We start from the raw sequence: 16178 nt of genomic DNA on the forward strand, positions 1-16178 counted from the left end.
TTTGAAAATTAGAAGGGCAATTTTCTCCCCTCTCTCCCATCCAGAGCAAAAGCAAAACCAGAAAGCTCTTCTTTCTCCCCTTGTCATTAGAAGGATCTTTGTTTTTCCCTGGTCTTCTTTTTCACAGAGGGTTTAGAGCTTTGAGTCTCCTGACTATGTGGAGGATTCAGTTCTCTCAAATTTAATGAATCCCAGTGCCTGGTGTCTTCCTGATGTAGATGCTGGCTGTCAAGGTTACCATTTCATGAGCACACGTTCACCACCAGAGCGTCCATTTCCTTCTCCTTCCTACTGTTCCTATTACTTTGTGAGTCCTGTGAGCTACACCATGCTAATTATGTGTGTTTCACCCATCTTTTCCAGGGGCTTGGGGAGGGGCAAAAAGGGACTTTTCCAATGTGTAGTCCACAGTATTTTATGTTATTCCTCCTCTTATCCACAGATGTTATAACTTGACCTCCCTGGGTTTGACCACTATTATTCACTTCTTTGACATTTTCACATCATGCCAGTATAAAGGCTTTTACCTCACAGCATCTTGCTCATTGTCTGTGTCTATCGTGTTGTCTCACCTCCAGTGCACTCTGTAAGGCTTGCTGGAAGAGAGAGCAGATTTGAAGAACCTTTCGCAAACGACATGTACCAGATAGTGGATGAAATCGTTTGTGTTCTGCTGCCAATCATCCAGGATAAGCCATTTGCATTTTTTGGCCACAGGTATTCAAAAGTCGGTTTGGAAAGACATCATGGGGAATTTCTTTTCTTCTTTTAAGATTTATTTGAAAGTCAGAATTACAGAGTTAGAGAGAGAGAGTTAGAGAGAGTTGGGGGGGGGGGGGAGAAGAGAAGAGAGACAGAGAAATCTTCTATCTGCTGGTTCACTCCCCAGGCAGCCACAATGGTCAGGACTGGGCCAGACCAAAGTCTGGGTCTCCCATGTGAGTACAGGGACCCAGGGACTTGGGCCATCTTCTGCTGCTTTCTCAGGCCACAGCAGAGAGCTTGATCAGAAGAGAAGCAGCTGGGCCACAAACTGGCACCCATATGGGATGCTGGCCCTTAGACGGTAGCTTTATCTGCTACAGCACAACACTGGCCCTGGGGAATTTCTTCAATCATAAGTCTGCAGAAGTTTGTGGAAAATGCATACTATGCAAAAACTATGTCTGGATTTTAATATTTTTGCACCAGAATAAATTTATCTTTTAATTACATTTTCCATGGGCTTTTCCAAGCACACCTGTGACTGTTCCTTAAGCTAGGTTGTATAATTTTGAGGTCAGATCCTGGGGCTCTGACTGCCTCTCAGCAACTGGATAAATTCTATAGACTTCTGAAATTAAGTTTCCTCCCCCTGTAAATTGGGAATAATAATAGTTCCTACTTGTGAGGATTCAATGAGTAGTGATCACAAATAACTTTTTTGACTACTATATCATAGCATTCCAATCAAAAATTCAAAAATAAAAAATACCCATCATTCTATCCTCCAAATAACAATGTTTGATGTTTTGATGTGTTTCCTCAATAGTTTTATATAATAGGACCCTATTTTATATCTTTCTTCCCTTAGTATTGTTATGAGCATCTTTCACAGCCTGTAAGTATACACCACTTATCCTGTAAAACTAATGCCAATTATTAAGACTATTTTTGTGGTTATAAATTCTTTTTATTTTTGTGCCTGTAAACAATAACTTATAGAAAATTTAATATAAATCTCTTATCAGTTTCTTAGGATTATATTTCTAGAATTTCAGTTAAATGATATGTACATTGTTAAGCTCTTGATAAACATTTTCAAATTCCCTGCACTTCACACTCCATCAGCAGTGATCATGGGGACTGAGTTTCCCTTTCTTTCAAAAGGTATAGAAATTCACATACAAATGAATACACTCATATTTATTCACAAGTGCATAACCTCTGGCAAAATACATCTATGGGGCAGGCATTCAGTGTGGCCATTAACATGCTGCTTGGAACACCTGCCTCCCGCACTGGAGTGCCCACACTGGAGGCCCCGTTCTGCTTTGGACTGCAGCTTCCCGCTAGGCAGGAAGGGAGGCCGCAGCGAGGGCTCAGAGAGTCGGCCCTTGCTACTCCCAGGGGAGACCCCGACTCAGTTTCAGGCTTCGGTCCCAGTGGTTGTAGGCAGCTGAAGGCATCAGAGGATGGGAGAACTCTCTTTTTCACCCTCTTCTTCCTTTCCTGTCTTCCTCCCTCCCTCCCTCTTTCTCTGTTGCGCTGCCTTTCAAAGAAATCTCTACATATATATTTATATAAGATACATTGATATATTATACAAACATAAATATATTAATAGAAATATATATACTTTTTGGTCCTTGTACCCCTTTACTCTTTTAGGCTACTCTGAGGACCTCAAACAGCTTTTGTTTAGATGTGATATATCGGTCAATATTTACCATATTAGAAAGTACTACTAAGAGGCTGGCACCGCGGCTCACTAGGCTAATCCCTCGCCTGCGGTGCCAGCACCCCGGGTTCTAGTCCTGGTCAGGGTGCCGGATTCTGTCCTGGTTGCCCCTCTTCCAGTCCAGCTCTCTGCTGTGGCCTGGGAAGGCAGTGGAGGATGGCCCAAGTGCTTGGGCACTGTACCCTCATGGGAGACCAGGAGGAGGCACCTGACTCCTGGCTCCATTTGGGGAGTGAACCAACGAAAGGAAGACCTTTCTGTCTCTCTCTCACTGTCTAACTCTGCAAGAAAGAGAGAAAGAGAGAGAGAGAGAAAGAGAGGAAGAGAGAGAGAAAGACAAACAGATCTGAAAGATACCTATTAACTTCTCTGTCAACAACATTAACATACTCATGATATGTTTACATAAATATTTTTATGACTAAAATATTTCTGCCCCAAAGCGCAGTAAGAAGAGTGGCACTGCTTTACACTTTTGCAAATGTTTATTGCCTGGCTTAAGAGAAGGCAGCTGGATTCTCACTTGAGTTTCTGCAAAATGTTGCAATCCCCATGTCATAGTCTCTAGAAAACGCTACTGTACTTTCATGAGAACAGAAAGGTGCAGAAATTTCAGTGCTATCCTGAAAATAGTTTTGACTTTGTGGGTCACCTGTTGGGCTGTCAGAAATTCCCAGGGGTCCCCAAACCATACTTTGAAAATAGCTGGTATCTACTGGTCAAAGATTTGTACTTCAAGGCAGAAGAGAAAATTTTAATTCATCTTAAGACACAGTGAAAATTAGTACTAAATCTTGAACTGAACTATCCAGAATGTCTTTGAAATACTTTTACTGCTGACATACATTCTTGAAAGTATTCCTTTCATGGGGCCAGTGCTGTGGCACAGTGGGTTAAAGTCCCAGTCTGCAGTGCTGGCATCCCATAGCGGTGCTGGTTCAACTCCTGGCTGCTCCACTTCCGATCCAGCTCTCTGCTGTGGCTCAGGAAAGCAGTGGAGGATGGCCCAAGTCCTTGGGCCTCTGCACCTGCCTGGGAGACCCAGAAGAGGCTCCTGGCTTCAGATCAGAGCAGCTCAGCTCTGGCCGTTCCGGCCATTTGGGGAGCAAACCAGCAGACAGAAGGCTTCTCTCTCCCTCTCTCTCTCTGGCTCTACCTCTCTCTGTAACTCTTTCAAATAAGTAAAATAAATCTTAAAACAAAAAGAAAATATGCCTTTCACAACAGTTTTCTTTTGGCTATTACCCGACCACTACTGTGTTTATGCTGCATGTTCTACACTTGTGCTGACACTTGATGGATCTTTACGAGTTTTGCTGAACAGTTACCGTGTTTTTCTTTCCTGGATGTAGCATGGGATCCTATATTGCTTTCATGACGGCACTGTACCTAAAAGAAAATCACAAGCTAGAACCGATGCACTTCTTCGTGTCAAGTACAACTCCTCCTCATGTAAGCAATTTTGTTTTCTTGGAAGCGGGGTGGTGGCGAGACGAAAATGGTGGAGGGGATAAAAATCAAGCTGCTATTTTCCACTTGGCAGATCCTGGCCCACAGGGAATGATGACAGGAATACTACTTGCTATTGAAAATCCCTCAAGTCCCTTTCTGTCACGATCTCTCCTTTTCTCTGAAATGTACTTCAACTGTTCCTGGATCCTCGCCTGCACTGTTCTTGTACCTCTGGGCTGTCAGTGGCCATGGTGCTTTTCCTGTCCTTGCTGGTTGGCTGGGCACATAATCAACTTTTAGCAGAGTTGTTGGATCCGAACCAGGAAAGAATCTTTGAAACTGCAAGAGGTGACATCACCTTTTTAGAATGAGCATGGCTTTTCAAAATCCAGTGTGCTGTGTCCACTTCTCCTCTTCCTACCCTCTGGATCTTCCCCACCTCATCTGGATAAAAATCTCGAATGGCCTGGAATTCTGAGTCTAGAATTCTGTATTACAGCACTGGAATGTCTGATCAACTTCCTCCTCCTTGCTTTGAAAAAGAAATGATTGGGGCCGGCGCTGTAGCATGCTAGGTAAAGCCACCACCTGCGATGCTGGCGCCCCTATATGGGTGACGGTTCCCATCACAGCTGCTCCACTTCCAATCCAGCTCTCTGCTAATGGCCTGAGAAAGCAGCGGAGGATGGCCCAAGTAGTTTGGCCCCTGCACCCATGTGGGAGACCTGGAAGAATGTCCAGGCTCCCAGCTTCAGTCTGGCCCAGCCCTGGACATTGTGGCCACTTGAGGAGTGAACCAGCAGATTGAAGCTTGCTTGCGCGCGCGCTCTCTCTCACTTGCTCTCTCTCTCTCTCTTTAGCTGTGTGTGTGTGTGTGTGTGTCTCCTCTGTAATTCTTGACATTAAGATAAAAAAAAAAAAAAAAACCTAAATAAATAAGTTATTCTCCCCTGAAGCCTGTAAAGGATTCCATTGCCTAACTTGATTTAGCAACTTCTCCTTTAGGCTGTTGGTAGTTTATGAGCAAGTATGGTATTGCAATAACATTCAATTGTGTGTGTTGTGTTGTTAATGTTTCAAGTCCAAAGACAGGTTTCAAGTTCCCAAAAGTAACGAGCTGTCAGAAGAGGAGCTGAGCCGGTACCTTGTGGACTTCGGCGGCACTCCCCAGGACTGCCTTGACGACAAGGAGTTTTTCCAGCAATACGCTCCCGTGCTGCTGGCGGATGCTGACATTATGCGTAATTACACGTAAGTAACCGAGACAGGTTTTACTGCACGATTATGTAAAGAAAATGTAGATTGGCAGTTTACTGAGGCTGCTTAGATGGGAGAAGAGATTCTAAACTTTGATTTCATTTCCTTTGGAGCCACCTGTCATATTTGTATTGGTTTAGAATGGAGCCTGGGCATAGGAATTTTAGCTATATGGGTTGGTGCTGTGGTACAGTGGGGTTGGTGCTGTGGTGCAGTGAGTTAAGCCACCACCTGCAGTGTCGGCATCCCATACGTGTGCCAATTCAAGTCCTGGTTGCTCTTCTGATCCAGCTCCCTGCTAAAGGCCTGAAAGCAGTGAAAGCTGACCCAGTCTTTGGAGCCTTGCCACCTGTGGGAGACCCAGAAGAAGCTCCTGGCTCCTGGCTTTGGCCTGGCCCATCACTGCAGCCATTTGGGAAGTGAACCAGTGGAAGGAAGATCTCTGTCTCTCCCCACTCTCTCTCTGTAGCTCTGCCTTTCAAATAAATAAATATTTAAAGAAAAACAGGAAAAGAAATTGTGTCTATAAAAGATGGATAACATGTATTTGTTGCCATAAAAATGTGGTTAGACATGCATGTTTCATAACATAATATTTTCAAAAGTGTTACTTATTTGAAAGGCAGAGTGAGAGAAAGAGGAGAGAGAATGTAAGAGAGTAAGAATGATCGTTCATTTTCTGGTCACTCCCCAAAAGGCCATAGTGGTCAAAGCTGAGCCAGCCCAAAGCCAAGTGGTCTCCCAAGTGGGTAGCAGGGGCCCAAGCACTTGGGCCATCTTCTGCAGCTTTCCCAGGCACATTAGTAGGGGGCTGGATTGGAAGTGGAGCAGCCAGAACTTGAACTGGCTCTTGTCTGGGATGCTGGCATCACAGGCAGCGGCTTAACCCACTGAGCCACAATGCTGGCTGCATCACATATTTTTTGAATGAATTAGTACCAAAGCATTCTCATCTTCTTAGAGGCATCGTTGGGAGTGGATTGCTTGTAAGTGTGGATGTGAACCAGGGGAGATTTGCTTTCTTGTGAATTTTGGTTCCCCAAACCTAAATGGCTCCTCCTGGTCTGACTTACCCATGGCTGTTACTGTAGAGCCAGCCTTTAGCTGTCACGCATGTCTTCTGTTTTGCCTGGGCCTTGTTCCCTTGGAGTAAGTTCCTTGGAGGAAGAAGCCTGGATCTATACTTTTGCTTCCTCCACAAAGTCTGGAACTGGGCAGGGACCACGCTGGGCAGTGCTTACAAAAAGGAGTTCACAAAGAGCTACCAAAAGTGGAGCAGACTAGCAACACCTTGAGAATGCAGGCAGTCCCATTCATTTTTCACACATCCTCTACTCACTGCTCACCTTCAATCTGTTGTAAAGCTCATGATTTACCTCCCAGATGTCCCAAGTCTTATCCATGTCTCTCCATTTCTACCCATAAGGCAAATCTGCCTTGTGTTTCTGTCTTAGCACACAGTTAGGATCACAAAATACTAGTCAGACTTCAAAAAAAAAAAAAAAACACTGAAACTTGACATAAAAAATCTACAATAATCAGGGATCGGTGTTTGGTGAAGTATTAAGACACCACTTGAGATACCTGCAGCCTAAAGCAGGGTACCTGAGTTCAAGTTCCCTGTTCCCCATTCCAGCTCCCTGCTGAAGTGCACCCTGGGAACCATCAGGTGATGGCTCAAGTAGATGGGTCCCAGCCACTCATCTAGGAGACCTGGATTGAGTTCCCAACTCCTGGCTCTGGCCTCGCCCAGCCCAGCTACTGTGCGCATTTGGAGAGTGAACCAGCATAGGGGAGCTTGCTTTCTTTTTCTCTCCCTCTCTCCCTCTGACTTTGAAATAAATAAATATTTTTTAAAGTCTTCATATTCAATATAGTATGTTACTGGTACAAAGCCAGACAGACTGACCAATGGAACAAAAGCCCAGAAATAAACTCATGCATTTACAATCAAGGATCCAGGAATACACATGAACAAAAGACAGTCCATTCAATAAAAGGTGTTGGGAAAATTGGACATCCACATACAAAAGAGTGAAATCAGATCCTTTTCTCATACTGCACACAAAGATTAACTCAAAGTGGATTGAAGACTTAAATGTAAGACCTGAAATTATAAAACTCCAAGAATAAAACACAGGGAAAAAGTACCACAACATTAGCCTGGGCAACACTTTGTTATGAGCAAAATGTACACACAACAAAAGCAGAAACACATAATTGAGATTATATCAAATGAAAGGCTTTTGCACAGCAAAGGAAATGAGAATAAAGAGTTATCTTATGGATTGGGAACAAAATTTGTAAACCACAGATCTTAAAAGGGTTAATACCCAAGGAACATAAGTAACTTAATAACAAATAACCAGACTTAAAATGGGCAAAGGACCTAATATGAATAGACATTTCTTAAAAGAAGACATACAAATGGCTAACAGGTATGTGAAAAAAAAACATCATTTATCACTAGGGAAAAGTAAATTAAACTACAATATCGCATAGCTATTAAAATGGTTATCAAAGGAAGACAAAGGATTAGTTGTCACCTATCAGGGAGAACATATGATATTTGTCCCTTTGGGACTGGCTTAATTCACTCAGCATGGGATCTCACTCACAGATCTCTGTGAGATCCCAGGGCCATCAAAGAAGGAGGTACCTTTCTCTGAAGGGAGGAGAGAACTTCCACTTTCACTATGACCTTTTCTAAATAAGATCGGAGTCGGCGAACTCAAAAGGCTTCCATAGCCTTGGAAACTCATGACCAGAGCCTAGGGAGATTACTGACGCCATAAACAAGTGTCAAATTGTTAAGTCAACAGCAGGAGTCATGGTGTACTTCCTCCTCATGTAGGATCTCTGTCCTTAATGTGTTGTTCAATGTGAATTAATGCTATAACTAGTACTGAAACAGTATTTTACACTTTATGTTCTGTGTAGGTACAAACTGATGAAATCTTTACTTAATATATACTAAATCAATCTTCTGTATATAAAGATAATTGAAAATGAATCTTGATGTGAATGGAATGGGAGAGGGAGCGGGAGATGGGAGGGGTGCAGGTGGGAGGGAAGTTATGGGGGGGAAAAGCCATTGTAATCCATAAACTTTACTTTGAAAATTTATATTTACTAAATAAAAGTTTTAAAAAAAAGAATAAATTAATTAAAAAGAAAAGATTACAAGTGTTGGCAAGAATGTGGAGAAAAGAGAACACTTCATACATTGTTGGTTAGAATGTAAATTACTTTAGCCACAATGGAAACCATGAAGGCTCTGCACAAAATGGAAATTAGAACTTCCCATGATCTAGAAGAACTCAAATCAGTATGTCAAGAGATACCTGCCCGCCAGTATTCACTGCAGCACTATTCACTAATGCCAAGATGCGCGTCAACTTGTGCATCCATCAGGAGGTAACCTATGTACCCATCAGCAAATGTGATAAACACCCATACTGGAATACTAGCCTTTAAAAAGATACTGTCACTTGAGATAACACGGACCAACCAGGAGGACATTATGCTAAGTGAAACATCAGGCACAGAAAAACAAACACCACATGATTCCACATGTGGAATCCAAAAATGTTAAATCAGGGAGTAGCTGGGGCTTGGGGAGGCACAGAGGAGATGCTGGTCAAAGGGTACAAAGTTTCAGTTAGGAGGAAGTTTCTGAAATCCAATGCACAGCATGGTAACTACAGTTATTAATAAGATAATCAGTATTAACTTCTAAGAGGGGGTAAAGCCTGTGGTACAGTGGGTTAAACTGCCACTTGGGGCACCTTTAACCCAAGTCAGAGTGCCAGTTTAGGTCCTGGCTTCTTTTTTTGACAGGCTGATAGATAGATTATTTATTTATTTGAAAGGCAGGGTTACACACACACACACACACACACACAGACAGAGAGAGAGAGAGAGAGAAATAGAGAGGTCGTTCATTCTCTGGTTCACTCCCCAAATGGCCATAATAGCCAGGGGCTGGCCTAGGCCAAAGCCTGGAGCCAGGAACTCCATTCAGGTCTCCCACACGGGTAGCAGGGGATCAAGTACTCGGGCCATCTTCCGCTGCTTTCCCAGCCACATCAGCAAGGAGCTGGATCAGAAGTGGAGCATCAGGGACTACAACCAGCACTGTAGACAGCACCTGCCACAACACCTGCCCCTGGGTCCCAGGTTCCCTGCTTCTGATCCAGGTCCCTGCTAATACACCTGAGAAGCAGATGATGGCTCAAGTACTTTAACTCCCTACCACCCACGTGAGATACCAAGACGAGAGTTCTAGGTTCCTTGGCTTCAGCCTAGCCCAGCCCCGGCGTGGAAGGCATTTGGGGACTGAGCAGATGTGAGATTGCTCTCTCTTTCCCTCTCTCTCGGTTGCTCTGCCTGTCAAATCAATCAACCTTCATTTTAAAAAGAATTGTTTTAAAAACACCAGCCCTCACACAGTGGTCAACCATGCTGTCGTTAGGGTCTGCTTACCAGCTTGAAACCCTCTGCCTGTGTCTTACCAACTGCGACTCTGCGTCTTCAACAGCTGTGTCTAATCCATCACAGGCAGAGACAGTAACTACTCCTGGTGTCCTGCAGCGGAATGCGCCAAGCGGTGCTTAGCAGAGGGTTTGGCACAGAACAAATCAGAAGCCATATTTAAAACCAAGACACAAGGAAACAAAACTATCACTGAGATTTTAAAAACTAAAAAATCCAGGGCTGGGCGAGGCCCAAACCAGGACGGCAGGGACCCAAGCACTGGGGCCCTCATCTGCTACCTCTTGGTTCTGCTGGCAGGAAGCTGGATCAGAACCAGAGGCAGGACTTGATCCCAAGCGCTCTCATAAGGATGCGGGCCTCCCATGTGGCAGCTTAACCTGCTGTGCCACAAGGGCCGCTCCTACCATGTTCTTCACGAACACCAATACAACTCAAACACAATACCCCAAACACCAAAAACAAGACACAACGCACTCCTAGAGGCACTCTGCTCACGGAATAATGAAAACCGACACAACGTGCCCACCCGCTCCCGAGCGAAACAAATCACGGCGGCTACTCACACCTGCCAGCTGCTCTTCTCCAAGTTCGAAATCCCTGCTGAAGCTCTGCTCCCGGGGCTCTCCGCCTCTCCTCTTTGTTGCTCCTTCGCCTTTTTTCAGTGGGCTCTCTCCTCACGCCCTCAGCTTCCCGCCACCCACCCAGCGCTGGGCCTGCGGCGGAACCGGAAACGTGCGGCCGCCGTGACGTCACGGGGCACGCACCTCCCCCTCTCGTCCGCCAGTCGTCCATGCTGGGTGCTGTTCGTGCTTCTCCAGCTAGAATCCTGACTCAGGGGTCGACGCCATGGCTCACTTGGTTAATCCTCCGCTGCGGCGCCGGCATCCCATATGGAGCTGGATTCTGTCCCGGTTGCCCCTCTTCCAGGCCAGCTCTCTGCTGTGGCCAGGGAGTGCAGTGGAGGATGGCCCAAGTGCTTGGGCCCTGCACCTGCTTGGGAGACCAGGAGGAAACACCTGGCTCCTGGCTTCGGATCGGAGTAGCTCCGGCCATAACGGCCATTTAAGAAGTGAACCAACGGAAAGAAGACCTTTCTCTCTGTGTCTCTCTCTCTCTCTCTCACTAACTGTATCTGTTAAATAAATAAATAAATAGATAAATAAATAAATAAATAAATAAATAAATAAATAAAAGAATCCTGGTTCCACACATTGGGCTGATGCCTATTGGTCTTGTCCTCCTCTCTTGGATGTTTGCCTTTTAATTTGTTTTTCTTTGTGTTTCACTATGGATAACTTACGTTTAACTGTCTTCAGGTTCACCGTTTTTCCCCTCAGCTGTATTGAGTCTATGGGTGAGCCTATCAAGGCAGAAATTCTAGAAATTTCTAGAAATTCCATTAAACTCTCTCGATACTTTCTGCCCCTCTAATGAAGTTCTCCATTTGAGTGTGCATGTGTCCAACTTTCTTGGACATATTAACCATAGGTATTTTAAGCCTGGTAGTTCCAACATCCGGGTCTTATCTGCATCTTTTGATCATCCCTTAACCATGGATTGCTTAGTTCTTGCTCTCTTGTGTGTCCAATTTTCTTAATTTAAAACAGTGTACTTTTTTATTTCCGAAAAGCCTTTTTTGCCTGTTGTAATGTGCAGGACCCTTCTCCTTTGATGGGAGAGACAGGTAGTTACCTGAATCTAGGTTGAAAAGGTTATGTAAAAAGAAATTATAATAAAACAGTGTACTTATTGTAAAAGGTAGAGAGTGCGCTCCCATCTACCAGTTTACTTTCCAGATGCCTCCAGTAGCTCGGGCTGGGCCTGCCTGAAGGCAAGAACTGGGAACCCAAACCAGGTTCCTCACACAGGGAACAGGGATCCAACTACTTGAGCCACATCTGCTGCCTCCCAGGGTGCACGCCAGCAGGAATCTGGAATTGGGAGTGAAGGCAGGACTTGAATACAGGCGCTCCATTATGGGGTGCAGGCATCCCACACATCCTCCCAACTGCTGTGTAAAGGCTCACTCCCATTTTTCTTTTTTATTTAAAGCATTGTGCATAAAAGAGTAGCGCCTGAAATGAATATTTTTTACACCTGAGTTTGAGCACGTTTCTCTCCCAGGCCGTCACTGCATGGAGTTGAGTCGACCTAGACTGGACTTAACTGGATTTGGATTTTGTTGTCTGAATGGTCACCTCCAGTGCACCACCAGGCCCTCAAACCTGTGGTGTTGAGTGCTTGGCATGGGGACTGAGTTCTCAGTGTTCTTGCTCTGCCTCTGGCTTTGAGTCTTCCTACGATGGCCCTCTCTGGCAGAGACAGCTGTGTCTTGTTACTCGATGCGTAGTCACCTCTGGAGCAATACGGGGAATTCTTGGCCATCCCAGATCGTCTTAAGCATCAGTCCTAGGCGAGCCCCTTGTGGCTGAGCTCTGTGCACTGGACTTTCTCAGCATGCCTGCCTCTTCTCCTTGTTCCAAACAAATTTTGTCTTGTACCTGTGGTTGGCTTGGAAGATTCTGGTCCCTTCCCACAATTAGACTTCCACGGAGCTTTGGTGTAGAATTGTTTGCTCTCCCCCCAACCTCCCTGCAGCCCTGTCTCCACCTGTGCCCTAGGACTGGGAGAGTCTGAGGCCCCTCTCAGCCGCACTTGCACCCGCCCATGCCCTTCACTCTTCTTAGAGGGGCCTGCCCCTCCTTGTCTTGCACACACAGCTCCCTGAGTTCAAGAAGTACGATGTTGTAATTTAAGGTTTGGGTGTTTATTTCTCCTCACTGTTAGGGTGGGGTGGCACTCTTTCTTTTCTACTGCTATGTGGAAGCAAATTCCTTGCCTGAAGTACTGAAAAAGTCACTTAACTCGGTCCTCTCCTAGACCCTTGGTCCCCCCTTCAACCCACACTGCAACCCCCATACATTACCAGAGAGCTAGGCGTCAACTTTGATGCTGATCCACTTTGCCTGGAATCCTGTTGGTGGGTTCCTCTTTCTTAGAATGAAATTCTTCACATGGCCCTTGCTTACCTCTTCTGCCCCAGTTTGCCCCAACACCCCCCTCCCCACCTTGTTCTGTAGACAACGCCCCCCCCCCCCATCCATTTATGCTCCTTCCTCCTGGTTTCCCTGCTGCTCCTGTCCCCTTTGTCCACTCTTTTCTTATTCATTCTGATCTCAGAGCCACCCCCTCCCCTCAGATTAAACTGCCTGCAGGCCTTCCCCGCCCTTGACTTCCCTTCAACCAGATCACCCTGAACTCCGAATTCTTCAGTCTCCCACTCGTTGTCTATCTGTCCCACTCAATTCTGTCCCAGTTGCCCCTCTTCCAGGCCAGCTCTCTGCTGTGGCCCGGGAGTGCAGTGGAGGATGCCCCAAGTGCTTGGGCCCTGCACCCCATGGAAGACCAGGATAAGCACCTGGCTCCTGCCTTCGGATCAGCGCAGTGCACCGGCTGCAGTGCGTCAGCCGTGGCGGCCATTGGAGGGTGAACCAGCAGCAAGAGGTCAGGGAATGGACTTTTCACACGTCCTTAATGGCTGGCACACACACTCAGTGTCCAGCTCAATGAAATTTTCTATTGCTGCTGTTATGAAACTTGCTCTGTGCACAGCAAGCCTGTGCTAGACCACAGAGAGCTGGAAGATACCAGAGAGGCCTTGTTTCCTGGGAATTACAGGTAAAGGTATAGGTAGTCAGCTATCCCACTCCTGGGAATATCTATCTATAGGAGATGAAAACAGCATATGAAGGTTAACTGCACTCGGCCAGAGCCGCGGCTCAATAGGCTAATCCTCCACCTAGTGGCACCAGCACACCAGGTTCTAGTCCCATTTGGGGTGCCGGATTCTTTCCCGGTTGCCCCTCTTCCAGGCCAGCTCTCTGCTGTGGCCAGGGAGTGCAGTGGAGGAAGGCCCAAGTGCTTGGGCCCTGCACCCCATGGGAGACCAGGAGAAGCACCTGGCTCCTGCCTTCGGATCAGCGCGGTGCACCGGCTGCAGTGTGCCATCCGTGGCAGCAATTGGAGGGTTGAACCAACTGCAAAAAGGAAGACTTTTCTGTCTCTCTGCCTTTCTCTCTCACTATCCACTCTGCCTGTCCAAAAAAAAGAAAAGAAAAGAAAGAAAGTTAACTGCACTCCCATATTTATAGCAGCTCAATTCACAATAGCTAAGATATGCAATCAGCCTAGATGCCCACCAACTGATGATTGGATAAAGAAAATGTGGTATTCCACACAGTGGAATATTACTCAGCCATAAAAATAATGAAATCCTAAATGGGTGCAACTGGAGGTTATTAGGCTTAGTGAAATTAGCTAGTCCCAAAAGAAAACTATTTTCTGTTATTTGTGGTAGTTAATACAGAGAGGATAAAATTATGTGAATGTCAGTTCATTTGGCATACAATTATAAATGTTGCTTCATTGAATCATACCATGTAATAATGTACTCATTTCACACATTTAGAAAATATCTGACAGTGGAATAGTAAGAACTTTGAGGGTGATGCCAAAAAGGCTCATTGATCTGTAGACTTAAGAGCATTTCTTGATATGAACACTGTATTTTAATCTGTATTTTTTTAAAAATGATGTATCAGTTGTAAGCAGCCTCACCCAGAGTTGTACAAGTACCCCAGTGCTATCCTGCTTCCTCTCACAATCTTCTAGAAATTAGATACTGGCAATGGTCTCGGGTAGGCCCTGAGAGGGAGAGGTGTCCCTGGTGAAAGCGAGGCTGGCATTGCTGAGACTGGCCGAGGGGAAAGTGGGGGCCACCCCATGGTCGTTTCAGTGAGGTCATCAAGAGGGAAAGAGTCTGGGTGCTGATTACAAAGAATTACTAACCAGCTCTTTTATGACACACCCTCCAAAGCTGTCATTTCTTGTGACTTAACATGTTTCCTGGGCTCTGATGATATTGCAAAAGGATATGCAAGGTGAAATTATTTTCATTGTTCTCACTATTGTATCAGAATATGTATTTCACATATGATTTTCAGCTAACATCAACTGGCAGTTGTCACAATAAGTAGAAAATTGGGCCTGGTAATATTTCATGTAAATGGAGAGATGCTGGTCCCATGCAACATGAGAGGACACAGGTGATACTGCTGTAGACTGATGGGCCTTAGAAAAATTAAAAACACGGGCCACACAGAACCTGAGACCTTGGAAGGAACTCCACCACTGAGTGTCAGCTCTCAGAGAAACAATATCTGGAAGTAAATCGTTAGCTGTCATTGGTAAATGTCATTTATTATTGATTCCATTTTTAGCCTGGAAAGACATAACCAGTGGAAGTCTTGACGTTCATGTGCTTCCTGGAGACCACTTTTATCTTAAGGAACCTGCCAATGAGAATTTCATCAAGAACTACATAGCCAAGTGTCTGGAACTATCGTCGCTTACTAATTGTTAGATCTCTTCCTTGTAGTCGTAAAATAGTCCAGGTGTCCGCACGCTACGCTTCTCAGTTACTCAGATGTATGCTTAATCGTTTTCTTCAGAGATTGGAAATTACACACTTTCTACTCTCAGGGTGATTTGTTAAACATAAATCTATTTCTTCATGAAGCATGTGTGTACCTGGGGACAAAAGTCAGAGAGACAACAAACACTTCTGACGAAGCCCTTTGTCTTCACGTTAGAATCTCACTTGATTCTCTTCTGGGGGAGGTTTGCAAAATCCTGCTTGGTAAATTAGCCATTTATTTGCTTCAATTATTTAATGGTGAAAGTGATTAACAAGGGAAATGTTTGAAATTATTGTTCGACCAAAACACTGTGGGCTCAAAGTTTGATCTAATCTTTAGAAATATAGGGGAGCCCATTTAATAAGAAAATTTAAACTACCACTTTGTGAAAAGAAGATGGCCCTAAATCAATTGTTGTCATGTGTACCAGCAAGTCCTCAGCATGCCTACAACCCTGGCTCTCCTTCTACACCAACTGCCTGTTGGCTGTGTGGTGCCCTGCTACCCTGGCAAAGACTGGCTGAGGCCCACAGTGAGCCCTCCCAGTGACAGCAAGTCCACAGTCTGGCCCGTAGTATAGGGGTTGACCAAGCACAAATGCCATTCCAGCCAGGCTGCCTTGGCTTCACTCTGTGACAACTGAAACCTGGCATAGGGAGAAGGCAGAAGCTGGAAACAAACAGGAACCAAGAGAAAAAGGAAAGCTTTAGAAGAGTCAGAGTAACAGTAGCACACTACAAATGGGATCCACAGATTGCTACTGAAGGGGGCAAACAGTCACGGCACCTCTGGAGCCACACAGCCCCTGACCTCTGTCACCTTCCAAACCACATCAGTCTCTTCAAGGCCTGACCATGCAATCAGATCCCCCTGATTTGCCTGTTTCCTTCAGCTCTTCACAATAAACTCTACTACTTAATGCAACCAACGCCTCTTCCTTACATAGAATTGCATATTAAAGTGCTACATAGGAAATATGAAAGCATCAGTGTGTTTATGAACATACAATATGGCTTCATATTTTTGTTACTGTTTTAAGTAATGTGCGTAGAGTC

The 16178-nt window shown here is 45.2% G+C and overlaps 1 protein-coding gene across 1 annotated transcript in view; it reads left to right on the top strand.

The window, feature by feature from the left end:
• The window catches only part of LOC149122564 (S-acyl fatty acid synthase thioesterase, medium chain-like), a 33682-nt gene extending 18481 nt beyond the window's left edge, over nucleotides 1-15201 (top strand). Inside the window, exons 3-9 of the mRNA XM_089311252.1 lie at nucleotides 579-717; nucleotides 3793-3892; nucleotides 4974-5143; nucleotides 8464-8566; nucleotides 10018-10448; nucleotides 10963-11000; nucleotides 14926-15201. Coding sequence (XP_089167378.1) covers nucleotides 579-717; nucleotides 3793-3892; nucleotides 4974-5143; nucleotides 8464-8566; nucleotides 10018-10448; nucleotides 10963-11000; nucleotides 14926-15068 — 1124 coding nt within the window. The 3' untranslated portion in view covers nucleotides 15069-15201. The remainder of the gene's footprint in view (nucleotides 1-578; nucleotides 718-3792; nucleotides 3893-4973; nucleotides 5144-8463; nucleotides 8567-10017; nucleotides 10449-10962; nucleotides 11001-14925) is intronic.
• The last annotated feature ends 977 nt before the right edge of the window (nucleotides 15202-16178 follow it).

Source organism: Oryctolagus cuniculus, chromosome 13 (genome assembly GCF_051225735.1).
Source record: "Oryctolagus cuniculus isolate XC-2025 breed Fujian yellow rabbit chromosome 13, ASM5122573v1, whole genome shotgun sequence".
Classification (NCBI taxonomy): Eukaryota; Metazoa; Chordata; class Mammalia; order Lagomorpha; family Leporidae; genus Oryctolagus; species Oryctolagus cuniculus.